Below are 20,736 nucleotides of genomic sequence, written 5' to 3'. Positions count from 1 at the left end.
ACTGTTCGAAAAGCCTCGTGTGTGGAAACCTTGCGGTGTTAACGAAACGCATTTGAGAGAGAAGTAGAACGAATAACCCATTCAGGTGAGATCCAACCTTGATCAGCACCTTACACACAACATGGCTAGTACTAGCAGTAAGGAGATGTAGGTATCTTCTGGTTGTAGTAGACCGATTTTCGGGGTGGGTGGAGGCAATCCCCACCATAAAAGAGGATGCCAAATCTGTGTGCAAGATGCTGATCAATTCTTGGATACCCGCCAACGGTTTTCCTAGAAAAATTCATTCAGATCGGGGTACCCATTTTACGAGCAAGACACTGCAGTGGGTGGAGCAGTCATTGGGGCTGCGCCATAGCTATGGTTGCGTATATCATCCTACATCACAGGGTCAGGTGGAGAGGATGAACCAAAATTTGAAATGTAAATTAGCTAAGATTACACTGACCACGGGCATGAATTGGCTAGATGCCCTACCAATTGCCCTGATCAGCATTCGGAACTCCATTAATAGAAGCACAGGCTTCTCCCCATTTGAGCTGGTCAGAGGCGTAGCGTTCCCAGGCCCAAGAACAAGATTGAGTCCTGATGCGGGCTCGCCTGGGATCTCCACAGATATGTATCGTGAGCTGTTTTTGAAACTAAAATCAGTGTGTGAAGATCTATCTGTGCAGGTACGGAAAAACAGAGGAGGAGAGGAGGAGCACGAGATACCTCCAGAGGTGGCAGTGGCCCCATGGTTGTACCTGAGAGCCATTAAGCGAAAGTGGTCAGAGCCTCGCTGGACAGGTCTATTCCGGGTGACGGAGAGAACCAGCCACGCGGTGCGACTCCAGGGCAAAGGCAACTCGTGGTTCCACTTATCTCAGTGCAAGCCAGCACTGCCACCCGGGGAGCATCAGAAGCAGGAGCAAGCAACCCAAGAAGTGCCATCTGGGCACGCCGTGAAAGAAAGACGTGCGACAAGAGCACCCCTACCTCACCAAGTGTAACCTGGAACACCCACTCAGCGCGTAACACCGAGCCGACAGCTGGGACCATTCGAATACTGTAAGGACAGCAGGCACCACCAGAGAGCGGTCTGAGCTCTGGATGAGCCAGTGCAATAAAACCTTTTTTGTTTACAGGTTACCTTGGACTTTGAAAAAATTGTAAAAAAAAAAAAAAAAAAAACACACATTGTAACCTTAACACTTACACATATAAGGCTATAAGATAACAGGTTTGCTGGATAGTGGGAAACTTAGAGGGGAAACACATTTCAGGGTTTAATAATGGCTTGGTACGGAAAAAGGGGGTGGGACAGGTCAAGATACGGACATTATAACGAATCAGCATTTCCTCTAGTTATTCCAATATGGCTCCAGATAATCATAACCGTTACCATCATGGGTATAATGATGGAGGGCAAAGACGATAAACCGCCATATATGTTACCTATACTGGAGTGTGAGGAAGAGCAAGAGGAACTGCTGTAAACTAACCAGTCTTGGGGATGACCTTAAGGCAACGATGTCACTTCCTCCTTGATAGGGTTAACCTGGACCGCCTGGGGGGCAGAGGGGTCGTGGGAGAGTTTTTCCTGTCAAAAATTGGTTGGAAGGCTGCCTCACAGGTTTTCGCTCCCACATTTTAGTGAAATGTTCATACACATGTTTTCAAGTGTTGAACATATGTAAATACATGATTTGGAGGAATTACGATTTGTTGACGTATCTGTTTGATACGTCAAAAGGGGGAATTGTGGGAAAACTTACGAAGAAACCTTGTTTTACCTTGAGTATATTGACAAGTATCTCACAATCATGATTACTTATCTTGGTATCTAAAATTACATAATCATCTGTGAAACCTTGTATTTTATATGCGTTAACCAATACTCACACCATATTTGATCATTTTATTACTCACAGTATATCTTACACACATTTATATAAAAGACTAACCATTAACCACCATATATTCCTCACGTACATAGTGGAACATTGTTTTGTACGAGCATGTGACTAACACAGACCTTAGTCTGACAAACTAACCCACATGATACATAAGGGGTTTACTAACGTATAGACCTATTGTATGGCGGGCGGATCACGCGCCACTAACACCTCACTGAAACTCATTGTGTGATTGCATGTTTTCTAACTAACAGCTACAAATCATCAGATAGTGCATTCTGCATGACCTGACTTAATACAAAGGAGACTTTTGGACAAACAATACGGTCTTTCTCTCTCTGTGCACGTAAAGTCCTTCACCTGTCAAATTAAGGAGGACATGCGTGCATGGGAGTGCAACACTGTCTAATTACTGAAACAATATCTACTGTCTGGCTGAACACAGCCAAGGCCAAATACCAGCGGTCCAGTCAGACAGTGAAATCTTGAGCACTAACACGTAACACCATGCATGCTGACATGAGATGATTTTAGCAACGCCTCATCGGCCGATTTCACGTCATTTTGGGTATATACATGGAGTCAGATCAACAGGGGGGTCAGAACTCTTACTGAGACGGCTGGAACACTGTCTTGTATGTATTGGTTCTCCTGAATATTCAGTACTTAGTAATAAATGCTTGGTTTGCTTTCAACTTCACTCCACTGTCTGACTCTCTATCAAACGAACACGCAGGGGAGTTGTACCCCGGTCGAGAGGTGGGTGTTGACCCACCTTTCATTTTCTTTTCTACAACAGTATGTACCTCAATCAATGACCTCTGATCTTCACTGTAAAAAATATAAGTTAAGAATATAAGTCAATTGTGTAAGACTGCATGGGGAATTTTGGGTAGAATCAGCAGTAAAACTGCAGTAAAACATACAATATGTTGCTAAAAATATTCGCTCACCCACTTAAATCAGTGAACTCATTAAGCAGTAAGTCATGTACAGGTTTGTGTGTTATGTGATAATAGAAGTGCCAGCATTCTGGAATGAAAGGATGGACATGCTGCAGGTGTCTGTGTTGTATATTCAACTACAGCTTCAACAATGTAAATATTTTTTTTATATGGATGATGGTAACATCAAACAATGGTAAACATACTAATTACATCTGAGCTCTCATTTTTCGTAACATGTCTTGAGTTCTAGGCGGCCAATGAATCATCCACATAATTATTTATTTATTTATTATTATTGTTATTATTATTATTATTATTATTATTATTATTATTATTATTATTGTTGTGATTCATATGTATTGTCTTTTCTTAACTCGATGAAGACAAATAAAATAAAATGTTTCAAATGTTTTCATTTGCATGTTTTATATGCATAAAACATAAGACATAATTTTTTACACACATAAAATATAAAATAAATATGAAGTAACTTTTTTATGTGGGTGATTTTGAAAGTTATCATTCTGTAAAATATAACAGGATGGAGCTAAAAACAAACCATGGGCGTTAAGATGGCAGATGTTTTACAGAATTATATGAGGCGGAAACCACATGCTTAATTAACATATTCATTGCTGGTATATTCATATACTGTAGAAAGCCTTCATTACCCTTATATTCATTTATCCATACACACATTAGTTAATGGTGAGTAATTTAACCTTATTTAAAACCAGATATTAATATATGATTATATATTATGCTTAATGCATCCTTGCTTACTGATGAGTTCATCTTTAATGAATACATTAATTAATGGCATGTACTATTACTATAAAGTGTTTCCTTTTCTGTATAATAGAAACTCACTTAACTAAGTTACGTTTTCCTGTTCAAGAATGAAACAAAACAAAAACACATTCTTCACTTTTGCTCCAGACAGGGAACAGCTTCAGAACCTGTTTCTCTCTCCACTATCAGTAAGAAGATCAAAAACAGCAATAAAGCCATGAGGGTGAGTTATGACATCTAGAAACCCTAGATTTGAAATTTATATTAATCTTGGCTTATTTAAATAGTGAGAGTTTGACAAACACTAACCAGAGTCCGTTTTAGCCGTATCCGCTGAAAAACAGGACAATTCCCAACAGCCCAAAGTGTTACTGTACTAATTAAAGTACAGACCGGGTTGCACTGCTATGGTTGGATATACAGCTCTGGAAAAAAAATAAGAAACCACTTAAAAATTATGAGTTTATTTGATTTTACCAAATTGAATTTTTGCATCAGGAGTGGCATAAATGTATCCAAAAGCAGTGTGTAAGACTGGTGGAGGAGAACATGATGCCAAGATGCATGAAAACTGTGATTAAAAACCAGGGTTATTCCACCAAATATTGATTTCTGAATACAAACTTGTTTTCTTTGCATTATTCAAGGTCTGAAAGCTCTGTATGTTTTTTGTTATTTTCTGCAAATAAATGCTCTAAATGACAATATTTTTATTTGGAATTTGGGAGAAATGTTGTCCAACAATGATAATTTTACTCAAACATATACCTATAAATAGCAAAATCAGAGAATCTGATTCAGAAACTGAAATTTTCTCTTAAATTTCTCCAGCGCTGTATGTCGGCTTGCAATACCACATTAGGAAGTGGCCCAAATCTGAACTGAAAATGTCTATGATGTAATGTCTTCTTGTTGTTCAAAGGAAGCACCTATGTCACATTGAAAAATATCAGATTTGGGGCACGTTTACTTTGTTAGGGTGGCCATATTTACCATTCATAAAAAAAAAACCAGCAATTTACAGCAAAAACTAAAAGACTGCATTCTCTGGAACTTTCAAACTCTTTGTAAAAGCTGTCAACATCAGTGCCACACAGTTGCAGTGGAAAACGTGAAAAGTTAATCCAGTTTTTCCGATAAGAATGTTGGTAATGTTATGTTTACAACTGATTTCACTAACCTAGCCCAGCAGCCAATCGGCCTCTATCGATGTGCAGCTTGTTTTGTCAGGATTGGCATTAAAATTGTATGAGAATTTCTACTGATTCCTTAATGACCGAGACACAAGTTGCGCAATAAAGCAGTTCCACAAGCCCCTTCTTAAAGTGTTAGGTTGTTAGTATTTATTTATTTATTAATACTTTTCATGATTTAAAACATATCTGAACGACCTGTTGAACAAAGAAACAACCCCAAAAAAAAGAAGAAATGTTTGACTGTAGGTCATTGTCAGTCACTTCTGTGGGTTAGTTTGAAACTCTGCTTTTCTCTCCACTGAACAAAGATTCAGGCTGGTGGTCTCATTCTCTGGTTGACTGAGGGGGTTTATGGCCTACAAAGTCCAGCCAGCCATCCAGCTACACCGCCTATAATCCCACCTGCAGATGCAGCTGCTGTCGTCATACCTGCAGTCAAGCCGGCAGCACCTGGAGAGGAGAGTGGATTTGTTAAGCTCACAATTACAATCAATTACATTAACCATTACAGTGTGCAGTTAAATTACAGAATTCTCTCTGGAAGTGTAATTATTATTATTATGAAATGTTGGTTTACTGATTACTGGTAAAAATTCATATATACAGCTCTGGAAAAAAATAAAAGACCACTTCAGTTTCTGAATCAGTTTCTCTGATTTTGTTATTCATAGGTATATGTTTGAGCAAAATGAACGTTGTTCTTTTATTCTATACACTACAGACATTTCTCTCAAATTCCAAATAAAAATATTGTCGTTTAGAGCATGTTTTTGCAGAAAATGAGAAATGATTGAAATAACAAAAAGATGAGAGCTTTCAGACCTCAAATAATACAAAGAAAGCAAGTTCATATTTATTAAGTTTTAGAAGTTAAGAAATCAATATTTGGTGGAATAACCCTGGCGGTTTTTAATCACAGTTTTCATGCATATTGGCATGTTCTCCTCCACCAGTCTTACACACTGCTTTTGGATAACTTGATGCCTTTACTCCTTTAAGCAGTTCAGCTTGGTGGTTTGATGGCTTGTGATCATCCATCTTCCTCTTGATTATAATTCCAGAGATTTTCAATTTGGTAAAACCAAAGAAAAAAAAACTCACTCATTTTTAGGTGGTCTCTTTTTTTTCCAGAGCTTCTCTTTCAACTTCTTCTTTCAGTTTCTTGACAATTAATTATTTTGTTTTTGCAGCTACACAGGTTCTGTTACACATCCTGGGTTGCAACCTTTCATAATTTTTTTCTCTTCTGTCCACATCCAGGTAGATTAGCTAGAGTGCCATGAACTGTACACATCTTAATTTTTTGACCGAAGACATCCTTGATTTTTGATATTTTTCTCAATTTTAGTTCTCAGTTAACCAGAGAACCAATACAAAGCTTATACATAGTGTGTAACTATCTGCCCTATTAATGTTTTTTTTGTTGGATATGAGAGATTAGTTCACTAACAAAATGAAAGTCTGCACTCTGAGCTTTGTTAAATACCCTTCATTACATAGATAGCAGATGGTAGATGATAAACAGCATGAAGTGTGACCTTATGTGACCTTTCGCTTGGTAACTAGCAGACAAGTCCCGTATGTTTTGCACTATAAGGCACACTGGATTATAAGGAGCGCCATCAATAAACGTCTATTTTCTGGTCTATTTTCATCCATAAGGTGTACCGGATTATACAGCACACTATGCGACAATAGTAAAGAACAGGGGTGTCGCAATGTTTCCCTTCTAATTCAGTAGGTCTCACCGCTTTTGGTAGTTTACAGTAAGCTTAGATTTTCTGGTTAGTGGCTAATGACACCCGACAGCGCTACACTGAGGAGCCCTGAGGGTTTCGGTAAGCCAAGGCGATATTAGCTAGAGGTTCTTCCAACGTAACTTGTTTTAAACAAAGCCCTCAACACTACTCGACTTGAGGAATCTCAGTCGATTGGTGAGACTAAAACTAATGATTGAACTCCTCAGCTGTCAGGGGGCACTGGGAGTGACTGTCTGGCAAAACAACCCACCTGCTGACTGAAGCGTGGCCACCAGACTGCCCACAGCAATTCCACCCCCATTGGCTACGGCGGCTGATGACATCATGGCGGCTGCCGTGGAACCTGCGGTGATCCCTGCTGTGGTGAATCCTACAGCGGCCAGAACTAAAGGTGCCGCTGCAACTGAAGCCACTGCAAGACGTTGACAATTTGAGTATCATGCAACACCAGTCTATACTTTTCACACCTCTATAGTGATCACATAAATAGATACATAAATACAGTCTCCTCCAAAAGTATGGCTTTATGGCTATGGATAATATTTGTGAATTGGTTCTGATTGATTTACCATCTTCTCTTATCTTCTCAGTTACTTGTTTTTCACCCATAGACAGCTCTCTGGTTTTAGTATTGGTTGCTCCTCTAATTATAAATGCATAGTCTGCACAGACTCAAATCGGACACTGTGCGCTGTCCCATGATGTACCGAGCACTCAAAACCCAAGGAAAACAGCAAAACACCAGTAATCGGCCCTTTAATCAGGCATTTAAATGGCTTTTTAAAATATTTAAAAAAAAAACATTTGGATGGTGGCCATGCAATTACCTCGTGTTTACTCCTTATTTTGGAGCTTTGGTATTTATTCTAAGCCTGACCATTGAAGAAACCCCCCCAGCCAGACCAGCTCGAGCTGGTGAAGCTGGCTGAGCAGCATCCCCAGGATAATCCATCATGACTATCAAAAGCCATTTTAGGCCATCTTAAAGTAGCTACCAGTTTCTGTCTTTCAGAAGGCCAACATCACTATATGAATTTAAATTAATTTTTTGAATAGGTTGAAAATCAAATACAGCAATGTTTCAAATCTGGTGTAAAGCCATTTCAAGATATAAACAACCTTAAATGATCCAATAAAACACTTACCTGCGCCTGCAGTAACCCCAGCTGCAACATACAAATCTGAAAAGAAAGAAAAAAACAATTATATAAAATATTATTATACATATATTATACAAAGATTTTAAAATAGAAATGAGACACATAAAAAAAATAAACATGAAAAAATATATAATTGATCATAAACAAGGGACATCTCATTATTATTCAGGTTCTACAAAAAATATTTAAATAGATTTTCAAATCCCAACAGCTGTAAGCTGTTAACCAATTATTTGCCTAAAATCACCATATAAATTACATATGTGCAGCTCTGGACAAAAATAAGAGACCACTTCAGTTTCCACTTAGTTTATCTGATTTTGCTAATAACAGGTATATGTTTGAGCAAAATTGACATTGTTGTTTTATTTTATAAACTACAGGCAACATTTCTCAGAAATAAATATATCGTCATTTAGAGCATTTATTTGCAGAAAATGAGAAATGGCTAAAATAACAAAAAAGATGCAGAGCTTTCAGAGCTTAAATTATGTAAAGAAAACAAATTAATATTCATAAAGTTTAAATGAGAGTTCAGATATCAATATTTGGTGGAATAGCCCTGGTTTTTAATCACAGTTTTCATGCATCTTGGCATCATGTTCTCCTCCACCAGTCTTACACACTGCTTTTGGATAACGTTATGCCTTTACTCCTGGTGCAAAAATTCAAGCAGTTCAGCTTGGTTTGATGACTTGTGATCATCCATCTTCCTCTTGATTTTATTTTTATTCCAGAGGTTTTCAATTTGGTAAAGTCAAAGAAACTCATTATTTTTAAGTGGTCTCTTATTTTTTCCCCAGAGCTGTTTATATTTAGAAAGTATTATTGTGTGTACATTTATTGTGTGGTATAAAACCCGGATATAGCCTGGCAGTTATCAGGTGACACATATCAACAACAACGATAGACCTCACAAAAATATTTAGGTGATAATTTAAGACCAAACATGCTGTTTAATTCAACTACAATAATTAGAAATAAACCCGCTCTACTTACTCTCCATACTGAAATGTTCAGGGAGCGTTTCACACTGAAATTCAGCACAAAGCCCGCGCGCGTGTGTGGTGTGTTTGTGTGTTTGTGTTTGTGTGTGGTGTTTGACTCCACTAGCTGTGAGGAAGTGCTGAGCCGCGCCCTCTGCTGTTTAACCCTTGTGTGGTGTTCATATTTTTGTTACTGGTTTACTTTGTTACTTGTATTTAATTCAGCAAAATTAAGCAATTCTACATTAAAATGCTTTACACATGCTCGCTTCACCTAAATTGCAAACAATATAAACAGCTTACATGGTTAATATTTACCCTTTACCTTTCTAATGTTACATTTCTTTCAAAAAGTGCTACTCTTTTTTTATTAGTTTTTTTAATAACATATAAAAGAAAATAAATTAAACTCAAGATATGAGTAGAAAATTTGTTTAGTTTCAAATTTACAAATGAAACAATGTTTATTAACCCCTGGCCAAACATACTGTATGTAATATAAATGTGTATAAATGTGTATAAATGTTTGTGTTTTTCACAAAAAATGAGCCAATGCCAATGAGTTTGAGTTAGAAAAAATATATTTTTAGTATCATTTGATGAAAAATGGAAACGGGTCCCACAGACCCGAACACCACACGAGGGTTAAAACACATCGTCACAGGTTGCTTTTTTGGGCTGTTGTTTTATTTTTATTTTTTTTTATCGTATGATTTGTAAAAGGCTCACACACCCGAACAACAGCAGCTACACGTGCAATAAAACATATAACCTCGCGGATTCTATTGAAGAACTCTGCTTGTGTGTTAAAAATCCAAATGAACTACAACTCCCAGACTCTCAGCTCCCTCCACGCTGCGTCCAATGTAAGAGTGACGTCATCTAGGCAACAGGATTTGTAGTCCGGTCAAAAGAAAATTATTAAAATAATTTAACAACAATAACAGTGAAAAGTACTTAATATAAAAGTGGTGGAGGATACGTGTTTACAACATAATACACATCACTACAAGCTCGTTTATTTTTATATATATATATATTTGCAATACATTAATTTATTCACTTTTCAAGCTTTTCCTCAATTACCATGTTTTTTGGTACACATCCTTATTTTCCTTTTTTTCCTTTCTTTATTCTGAAATAAATACAACTATTTTTTATCACTACCCCTCTAATGTACATTCATTTATTTTTTTTTCTGGGTTACCTCATATATGATATATATGATACATATATGAGTTTTTGTAAATGCTCGGCTATGATGAAAATTAGTATTGCCCTCAATTTACTTCCGAGTCAAAATAAAGCTTGATTAACTGATTGATTTATTGATTGATTGATCGATATGTTTTGCATCGAAAGGTTATCTACGACTCATCCAGCAGGTGGCGTAGTTAGCCTGTTAACACAGCAACAATGCCAGCTGATTAATGGCTGATTAATCCTGTCTTGCGCTGCCCTCTGGTGGCCGATTGCAGGTGTTGCAGTGAACGGCTTTACCCAAGAAAGCAGGCCTGCTTTAATAACATAATAATATTAATTTTTACAAATGCCACCCTGCTTAAAAATAGCGTAGTTAACTCAAACTGATCGAGATAGTTAATCTAGATGACTAGCTTAGATCTTTACCAGCAAAGATACTTTAGATTCTTCTAAGTATCACATTTATCTTTGAGGACAGATCTGCACACTCTTGGTATTTTAATCTCAGTGTCTTCATGAGGGAGAGTTACCTGGAATAGTTTTCTCAGCGTCTTGAAGGAAGGAGTTCCTGGAGGTGCTGAACAATAGTTGCTGCTTTTCCTTCACGCTGTGAAGCTCCAGCTCATCCTAATTAAATCACCTCAAATCACCATCTCAGTTAATCAGGTTTAGATCAGGAGATTAATGTGGAGGACACACACTTTTTTACAGAACAAAATCAAAGGTCTCTCATCATTAATACAAAAAAGACAAAGGAAATGATTTTTGGTCACCCGTATGAATATATACAGGTGTTGGACATTGAAACCGAAACTTAGTCATTTTATTGTGGGAGGTTTCATGGCTAAATTGGAGCAGCCTGGTGGCCAATCTTCATTAATTGCACATTATTGCACCAGTAAGAGCAGAGTGTGAAGGTTCAATTAGCAGGGTAAGAGCACAGTTCTGCTCAAAATATTGCAATGCACACAACATTATGGGTGACATACCAGAGTTCAAAAGAGGACAAATTGTTGGTGCACGTCTTGCTGGAGCATCTTTGACCAAGACAGCAAGTCTTTGTAATGTATCAAGAGCCACGGTATCCAGGGTAATGTCAGCATGTCACCACCAAGAAGGACCAACCACATACAACAGGATTAACTGTGGATGCTGTAAGAGGAAGCTGTCTGAAAGGGATGTTCGGGTGCTAACCAAGATTGTATCCAAAAAACATAAAACCCCGGCTGATCAAATCACGACAGAATTCAATGTGCACCTCAACTCTCCTGTTTCCATCAGAACTGTCCGTCACCACAATAAATTATTGTGCTCTAAAACCAGGTGTTTGAGTTTATTGGTGTTTTATATTTCACTGATTGAAAGTGTGATGAAATACTGTACAACTTTACGGTTTGCTACCCTTTCAGTGAAGTTAAAGACTAGGCTGTTCAGACTGATATGATGATCACCCAATCTCAGGTGTTCATAATGCTCTGGCATTTTATTGAACAGGGATCCCATTTGCTCCCTCCCTGGGGGCTGAGGTGGCTGCAAACAGTCGTGGGGTTTGAACTCACTGCTCCTAGTTTGTTTTCTGCCACTAATGGGTTAATGCGAAGGCAAAATGTTGCTCTATAGCTGTGCAATGACAGTAAATGAGAACATTGCTCTTTTTTCTTTAATAAAGTATAAAACTGAAGCCAGGGTCAGCTACTGGCTCCAACAGGTTTATTCAGAGCATTACAAGTGCGTTATAACACCCTTCTACACTGTATATAAAGGCCTAAAACTATGGAAGTAAAACAGTGTCACCAGACTTTGAAATTTAAAAGCACTTGAATTTTTAGCACTGAATTATTTTACATTGAATTGTTGCATGTGATTTTTTTGCCTCTGAATTAAACACTTGAATTTTTCAATATATCATTTTCACTTATTTTATTTTAATGTAAAAAAGAGGCAAAAAAAATCACATGCAATAATTCAATGTAAAATAATTCAGTGCTAAAAATTCAAGTGCTTTTAAATTCTGGTGACACTGTTTTACTTCCATATAAAACACCTGCTGATATTTTTTTACTATATTTAATGTGGCATAAGTATAGCACAAAAAGGGTTAAATAAAATGTGCAATACTTCATTTTTGTGATAATCTTCAGCAATAAAGTGGCAGCCTGTGGCCAAAACATGCACTGTAAGCCCGGATAAGTTGAATTTACTTAAAAAAAATTAAGGAAACCTGTTGCCTTAAAAAAGTTAAGTAATGGGTAATGAAAACTTAAGTTAGCATAACTTAGAACATCAAGATATTACAACTAAAGGGGAAGTTGATTTAACTTTTTTATTTTTGTTATACTTTAAGACCAGATAAGTTGAGTTTATTTAACTTTTTTAAGGCAGCCGGTTTGCTCAACTTTTTTAAGTAATGGGGAATGAAAACTTGAGTTATCATAAATTAAAACATCAAGTCATTACAAATAAAAGGGAACTTTATTTATTTCTAAGGTAGCCCCGGGGAGAATCGCTACACACTTTGAGTTTCAGAAACTTTTGGACACACCCAGTATGCAAATAGATTTTGACAGAAGCCAATGGAAAAGAAGCTGCTAATGGGAACAGATTAAACTCAGTTATTATAATAAGTTGGTTCAACTCAAAGATCTCAGTTTGAATAGTACAGTTTATGTGCCCACAAACGTCCAACTAACTCAAAATAGTTGAGTATTGTTTAGAAATATCCAATTTTATGTAAAACAGACTTAAATAATTTGAGTTCAAACAACGTATGGGTTTAAAGTGTACTAAAACCAGGTCTGGGATAAGATGATTCGATGGTTTGAATGTCTGGACTGGAAGATTGGACTGTGATCACCCCGTCTCAGAGCTTCTAACTGCCTTGGGGTATAACTGACGATAAAAACAAGACTTTTTTTCCTCTTCCTTTTAAAAAGTAAAACAAGTAGAAAACAGAAGGTGTTAGGTGTTAGAAGCTGGCAAAAATAGAGTGAGTACTGTGCACATTTTTTGTTTTTAAAAAGAAAGGATTCATCCAAAAAGAAAAAGGACAAATCACAGGGATTGATCAACACTTACCTTGACATTGTCTTGTTGACTTGCTTCATTAGACGTGTTTGTGTGTGGACTGATTTAAATAATAACTGGGACACATGGACAATAAAAGCTAATAACAAATGGGCAATGGATGAATTTACATATTACATGCCACATGTGATGGGACAGAACTAGTATCATATCCCATTACTTTTGAAATGTCCTATGGAAGCTAAAAGCATACTAGACTGACCTGTAGGAGGACATGTGATTGGAACCTTCTGCATTGAATTTAGATGTTATTTGTTATTTGATTGATTTGAACAAATCTAACGAGACATGGCCGATCTCGATCATCAGTGAGCAGACTCAGGCCGTTTGAAGGGCGGGGGCAGAAAACAAAGTGCAACTACTGCACGACATGGGGCATGTACATTCTACAGGTGTTAGTGTGGCTAAAACAAAAAATAAATAAATAAATGGAGGGAATAGATGCAAGTTTAAATATAATAATGAGTTTTATAAACTTTGTGCCATCACTGACAACTACTTACACTGACTTTTTAATTTTGTTTTGTTCCATCACATACAGTTTGTCCCACTGTTTATGAGCATTACATCTCATTTAATTCACTGGTGGGCACTTCTCCATTAGATGGGCATCCAACCCAAAGCTTTATCATGTTTTTTTTTCACCTAAATGAAAACTTGAGAGCCCAATACAGCACAAAATCCAATTTTGTGTGGCTTTTTCTAACAGAAGGGTGGCACCATAGATGGGCAATAAATAAACACTTCAAAAATCTAAATTTCCTGATCTAAAGGGTACGTCTTTAAAATTTATTGTGAGAATGGGAACCAAGATGGACAATATGGACAGCAAAAAAGGCCCTTTTTTCCTCTCTAGAGGTCATCTTTGCTACATCCCAAGTCCACCTATGAAGATCATTAACACTTAATACCTAATCCATAGTGGGTAGTAGTAATGCCGTCAGTAATGGTGCATTTTTAAAGGCTAAGCACTAGCTAATATGAAAATGTGAAGCATACAGGGTTTATATGGCAATTAAAAACCTGGGAAAATCATAGAATTAAAAAAAATAGCAATTTCCAGGCCTGAATAAGTTTTGGAAAAATAAAAGTACCCAGAAAGTTTTCGAAAAATCATGGAAATTTGCTCTGCAAATATTTGTGTTTTAGTGTATCAATGGAGAAAATCTATTTTGAGCTAACAAATACTTCAGCTCAGAGATAATTTAGTAATTTAGCCCTACACAATAGAGCTCTCAGGAGCCAACACACATTTTAATATAAAAATAAAAAAAATTAATTATAGTTTTAGTTTATTTTTGGTTTTAGTGTCCATGTCTTAATGTTTAAAAAAAATCATTTGGTCATGAAAAGTTGCCTTGAAGGCATGAAAAAGTCATAAAAATATAATGGAAATTTATTGGTAAAAACGTGTATGCACCCTGAACATATATAAATACAGCCTAAGCTGAGTTCTAACTTGTGATTATCGATGGTTAGAAAACGTTTTTTTCCCACAAATTCAAGACATACAGCTTAAAATGCTTATATTTGGAAACGCCTGCTATCTTCTGAGTTTTTGACACACGTCAAACGTGACGTATATTGTGGAAAACAACCCAAGAATTAAACCAGATGAACTGAAGATGATGCAAAAGGACAAAAAGGTGTGTTTTTGGCTGCAGTCATTCAAAGTACAGTGGGACACCCGTGCACAATTGGCCCAAAGATGGCCCAGATTTGTTACTTTGCAGGCTCTTTGAGAGAGTCAGATCCCAGTACAGTCTGCACAGCACTAAATATTATTATTATTATTATTATTATTATTATTATTATTATTAATCTGTACAGTCTCCCCGACAATCAGTCTAACTCTGCCATTACTAACGGTGTTTAACAGCAGCGCTATTCACTATTTTCCACCAGTGACATCAGTTGGCATCTTACTAGAATTTCTGTAGGGACTTTTTTGTCAATTTACTAAAATTAATCAATTTCAAGTAAATTAAATATTAGCAGTAATTGCATTTTTAATTCACGTTTCATTTTTAGAAGCTAAAATAAATCTTCAGGGATGTCCTTTAGGTGGTGCTTAGCTTTTAAATATTGTGTATTATTGATGTAGGCAGCTCTCTGTTGGCTCTCTGTTAGAAAAATCTTTTTCTCAAAACCCAAAAAAAACAGGCATTAGGTGAGTGGGCAGGCTAAACTTTTGCAGGCTGAATAGGCATAAAGGATATATATGTGTATATATGTGCAAATATCTTGTTTATATGTCTTTACAAACAGAATAAACATACACAGCATTTGGTTTATTTGCTCTTATTGATGCCTAGAGACTTACATGTGACTCATGAAACATGGGTAGGTGAATGTAGTGTAGGAGTCTTGCCCAAAGAGAAGATGGTGGAGTAATCCACTACCAACACCAACCTAATGGAACTAACTGTAAATTAACTATTTTTGCGGCTGCACTGTATAGTCTAGGAAGTGGTCAGTATCCGTCGATGACATTTGACCATATAAACACACTACATCAACAGCAAACTATATTAATATAGTTTGCTAGAAAAAATAAATTGGTAACACTTTACAATAAGGTTCACAAATAACAGAACTTACAGATAGTACAGATAACAGATAATAAGTAATACACACTGTTTAATGGTAAAGTAATGCATGTGATTAATAATGTCTTAACTAGGGTCTATAATAATTAGATGAGGCATTCTGTCTGAACTGTTACTCAATGTACCCTTATTGCGAAGTGTTACGAATAAATTTGTTCTTTTCTTTAATTTGCTTCAGGTTACGCTTTCTTCTAAAACAAGAAACAAATCCACAACAGACAGAAACAAATCTAAAAGGCAAAAAGTGAATGAGGATCCAACATTTATTTGCCCTTGATCTTACAATAAAACCATTAACATTTGAAAATGTTAGCAAAATAAAGACGAAAATTATATACAGAGACGAACAAACAAAAAGAAGCTGATAAAAGCAGTGTTTTTTTTTTTCTTTTGTACACCCCTACGTCGTACGTACTCGGAGGATGTGGACACAGGAGAGCGCTGACGTGCTTTCGACTGGAGAAAGGAAACAAAAAAGCCGTTAAAAACCAGACTAAATCTAAAATCCATCCACTCTCCAAAGTCTCTGACTTGCTCATCATCACAGCACTAAGTACTTGCTTTTGTTGTTTTTTGTTTTTTTTTTCAGGGGTAAAAACGGAGGAATGTAGAGCTTTTAAAAACAAAGAGAGAAAAGCTAGTTTAAGAGGCTTCACATTGTTCATTAACCGCCATGTATTCACAATGACGATTCGTCAACTTGCTCGTCTGCCACCAGTATCCAAAGACGCGAGATGGGGGGGAAAATAGGCCTACAAGAACGTTTAAGGAAAGTGAGACTCCGGGAAACTTGTTCCCGATTCCATTCCGACAACATCCGCCGCATCTTTTTTCTTTTTCCTCCCACTGCAGTCCTGATGTGTACATTAACAGAAAGGGGCCTGGAACCCACCCGACGCCTGGAGGCGGAGCTCTGGGGAGGGAGGCTCCGCCAAAGACAGGAGGAATGAGGAAACAGGCAGTGAACTTAGCGGCTGTACGGCGAACGTGGAGCTTTCTTTACGGTTGGCTCATCTTCTCTGTAGTAACGGTTGTAACTTCAAATAACGTGGCACAAGTCTCATATATATATTTTTATATATTTCAATCTTAAAAAAAGAAAAAAAAAAAAGAAAAAGGGAAGAAAAAAATCTGAAAGAAAAGGAAAACAGTCCGGTCATGGTGGGGGGTAGAGAGGTCACTCCGCAGCCGGCTCCTCGGCCGTGGCGGGCGCGGGCTCGGCGGGGGTCTCCTCGGACTTGGCGCTCTCTTCTGTGGGTGCAGCTTCTGCTGCTGGGGCGGGCTCCTCTGGTTTAGGCTCCGCCTCTGCCTCTGCCTCTGGAGCTTCAGCTGCTGCTGTTGCCTCCTCTGCTGGTGCCTCCTTGGTCTCTGTGGCTGCCTCGGCGGCTGGCTCCTCCTCTTTGGTCTCCGTGGCGGCCTGGCCGTTCTCCTCCACGGCGGGCGATGCTGCCCCTTCCGCTGCGTCCTCACTGCCCTTCTTGCTCTTCTTCAGCGAGATGCCTTTGAACTTGAAGGAGTTTTTCAGTGAGAACTTCTTCTTCTTCTTGGTGGCCGCCTCCTTGGATGCCTCCCCATCTGCCTTGGGGGCCTCACCCTCTGTGGCAGGCGCTGCCTCGATGGCATCTCCAGCCTCTGTTGTCTCTTTAGGTGCCTCGGCTGTTCCGTTGCCGTCGGCTGCTACAGCGACCTCCCCCTCGGGTTTGGCCGACACGTCTCCGTTCGTTTTGACATGGCCGTTTTCCTAAAGCAAAACAGGAGAAGTGAGGTTAGGCAGGTTTTTATTTAATAAAATACATAATAAAACATGCATGTGGTCAAGAAACGCTTTTGGGCAGCATGGCTCAAATTTTAAACCCCTAGTAGTGTATGGACCTCTCACAGGCTCCAGAGACCTTAATAGCATCATAGAACTAGCAAAATGAACAAACTCCAAAATGACATTGTATGCACTGAAGGAAGCCTCTGATGATAAAAAAAATAAATAAATAATGAATGACCTGTGCTACAGGTAATCTGTACTGCTTAGAACTGCTTCATCTGCCAAACAACAGCACTTCCACTACAGAATCTAACCACTCACAGCTTATAACACAATACAGCTGTAAAGCTCAGATATGTGACAGGTTTACAGCAACAACAGCCACAGCCACCAGATATCCATGTTGTCAGCAACTGTGAACAATGCAAAGGCTGATAAACCCAAAACCCAAAGAGTACCATGTATCTTCAACAAGCGATCAATATCTTTTAATTTTTAACTATTATTTCCTTTTATTCCAAGTAATTTTGGACAGTTTCTATTGGTCTGTTTCATTTTGTGTGGAAACAGAAAACAGAAAAAAGAAAACAGTTAATGCCTCTCAAAGATTCATCATGTAATTTATATATTAGTTTAATTAATGGGGGGATTTTGTGTGTGGCATATACTGACTTAAATCATTTTTATATATAAAAAAGCATTTTCTTGAATTGCATGCTGATTGCTATCAATTTGGATGTGTGGATATGTTGCGTCTCACGTCCCACAGGGTTCTATTTTAGGTACTTTAAATGTGTCTGTTCAGAATAATTCATTTATGAGGGTGAAGAACTGAAGTGTAGACTATCAATCTATAGGTCGAGTTTAAATTGGTAACATATACAAAATAAATATATCTATTTGTGGTATATAATTTTGTGGACGACACATTCATTTCTTTCATTTGTTTTCCGAATTAAATATGATTTGCACTTAAAACGTCAATTAAAACACCTGTGGACATTGGATCGGCGGTACCCAAACTTTTGATTTCGTCATTCAGCTTGTAGTTCTAGTGTTGGCCGCGGGTGTCGCCATTTGTCAAAAAAAAATATGAGCTGATTTTCTCAAAAATGATGAAGTGCTGCTGCGATAGCGCTGACTGATTGGGAGGGGGCGCTATAGATCCGCGCAGATTCTGGACGCGGGCGAAACAAAGACAACGACGACGACGCGACTATGAACAGACTGCGTTCAATCAAACCCGGAGCCAGAGAGGGGCTTGGTGGGGTTTTTGTGACGCTTGCTTGGATTTAAAGGTCCATCGCTGATGAGCTTTATTCTTCACTGCCCTTCTTAATGAGGATTTTTATTATTAATTTGTTTTATTTATTGCTAATTGTTGCAGCTGAAATTAGGCCACTAATGCACGCACGTTGGATGCGCGCGCGTGTCTGTGTGTGTTATCAGTGTAATTCAAACCTATATTATCATCTAAAACCATTTCAAACGATTTTCTTGCGGTGTAAATTCTTTTTTTTTTTTTTACAAAGTGGCATAAAATTGCTGTTTGCGTGTTTCAGACTGTCGCTGTGTGTGTGTACGTGCCCCTCCGCAGCCCCTTCATTTGCATGCTTTGCGCCCTTTTGTTCTAAAAGCTGGGTTGCCATATCCAGCGTCTATTATTCCACCACGATGGTGATTTAATGCGATCTCATAGATTCTTATGAGAAAATCTTCATTATTAAAAATAACACTTACTAAAAAACATTTAGTTATACATCCCCACCCCAAAAAAGGGGGGCTTCAACGCGTGAAGACCCTACCAGACAGACAATAAGCCACAATATTGGTGGGTGCTTCATCTTTCCAACACAAAGAGTTAGTTTAACGAGATCAGACTTTAATCTTTAATGTGAGTCTGGAATAATGTGTGAAATCAAAACTGAGCATCTTAGATATTTAAAATATTTTTTAAAAAACAGTATTTTGAATGGACCATTCTAGTCAAAATAATAGATAAAAAAGTCAACGTGTAGACACACACACACACACACACACACATACACACACTTACACACACACAGACAAGCCGCCAGCCTAGTGGTGGTACACCCCCTCCCCTCCTCGTTTACGAGAGAGACAGAGAGAGAGCATCAGAGGGAATGGGGAAAATGAGATCCCCAACAAAAAATCCCCTCAAATAAAAATAAATAAAAAATAAAATTCATTAATAAAAAAAAAAAACATATCAATTAACTGAATAAGATGCCTTGGCTTACCTGGCCGTTGGCTTTAGCCGCTGCAGTCTCAGCCTCGCCCTTAGATAACTGAGAACCCATCTTCAGTCCTTCTTTAATTAAACCCAAAAACTCAAAGAGAAAAAAAAACGAAACAAGGACCTCCAAAAAATGAAACCCCCCCGAAAAAAGTGTCTCACAGATCACACTGGCTGTCTTTCTCCTCCCTCAAGTTAGTATATAAGCAGCGTAGTGTCTGCTGTAGGAAAGCTGCTGTATGATCACATCCACACGTCTCCACGGCCAGAGCAGTGTGAGGGTTCAGGAGATGTTGCTGTGTGTATTTGTGAAGCTCCAGGCCCCGCCCACTCGCGATTGCAAGGCACGCCTCGCGCGCTGGGTTTGCCTTGGTGGGTGGGTGTGTGTGTGTTGGAGGGGGAGGGGGGTGGTGGAGGGGGGTGGTGGAGGGGTGTTAGATGGGTGTTTGTCCTGTTATTGCGTTCGACTTCTTGTTCATAATCAAAACAATAATTAATTAATAAAATCTAATAAAATCAAATGAATAAATAAATAAAAATAAAACAACACCTATATATTTCAAAATCACTTTATAAACTCATAAACTGGAAGAGGGGCTTAAACGAAAGTGGGTATGGCCTAAATTATTTTAAATTAATGTTACATAAATGGGCGGGGCTTAAATAAATTATCATCCATTCTTAACCTAGAAGTGTGCGCTTTTATAGTTTTTATACTCCAAAATCCCTTTGCCTACAACTACATGCTAACTGAATGGTGACTTGAAGGAGCTATCATCTAAAGCTAACTCAATGGGCGAGTCTAGAATGAGTTACCATCTAATACTAACCCAATGAGCAGGTCTAGAATGAGTTACCATCTAAAGCTAACCCAATGGGCAGATCTAGAATGAGTTACCATCTAATGCTAACCCAATGAGCAGATCTAGAATGAGTTACCATCTAATGTTACCCAATGAGCAGGTCTAGAATGAGTCACCGCCTAATGCTAACTGAATGGGTGGGTCTAGAATGAGTTACCATCTAATGCTAACCCAAAGGTTGGGTCTAGAATGAGTTACCATCTAATGCTAACCCGATGAGCA

The 20,736-nt window shown here is 38.0% G+C and overlaps 2 protein-coding genes across 2 annotated transcripts; both read right to left on the bottom strand.

Moving 5' to 3' along the window:
- Positions 1-4,954: 4,954 nt before the first annotated feature.
- On the bottom strand, positions 4,955-8,884 carry LOC103023074 (interferon alpha-inducible protein 27-like protein 2A). The gene is made up of 4 exons (XM_022685108.2): positions 8,753-8,884; positions 7,739-7,774; positions 6,844-7,005; positions 4,955-5,283 (listed from the first exon to the last, which is right to left on the bottom strand). The coding sequence occupies exons 1-4, from the start codon at positions 8,757-8,759 to the stop codon at positions 5,183-5,185; spliced, it is 306 nt and encodes a 101-aa protein (XP_022540829.2). The 5' UTR covers positions 8,760-8,884; the 3' UTR covers positions 4,955-5,182.
- Positions 8,885-15,880: 6,996 nt separating this feature from the next.
- Positions 15,881-19,948, bottom strand: marcksl1a (MARCKS-like 1a). The gene is made up of 2 exons (XM_007228992.4): positions 19,656-19,948; positions 15,881-17,376 (listed from the first exon to the last, which is right to left on the bottom strand). The coding sequence occupies exons 1-2, from the start codon at positions 19,713-19,715 to the stop codon at positions 16,813-16,815; spliced, it is 624 nt and encodes a 207-aa protein (XP_007229054.2). The 5' UTR covers positions 19,716-19,948; the 3' UTR covers positions 15,881-16,812.
- Positions 19,949-20,736: the final 788 nt, after the last annotated feature.

This window comes from Astyanax mexicanus, chromosome 7, assembly GCF_023375975.1.
Source record: "Astyanax mexicanus isolate ESR-SI-001 chromosome 7, AstMex3_surface, whole genome shotgun sequence".
Lineage (NCBI taxonomy): Eukaryota > Metazoa > Chordata > Actinopteri > Characiformes > Acestrorhamphidae > Astyanax > Astyanax mexicanus.
The sequence above is the reverse complement of the archived record's forward strand: the minus strand, read 5'-3'. Positions and strand labels throughout refer to the sequence as shown.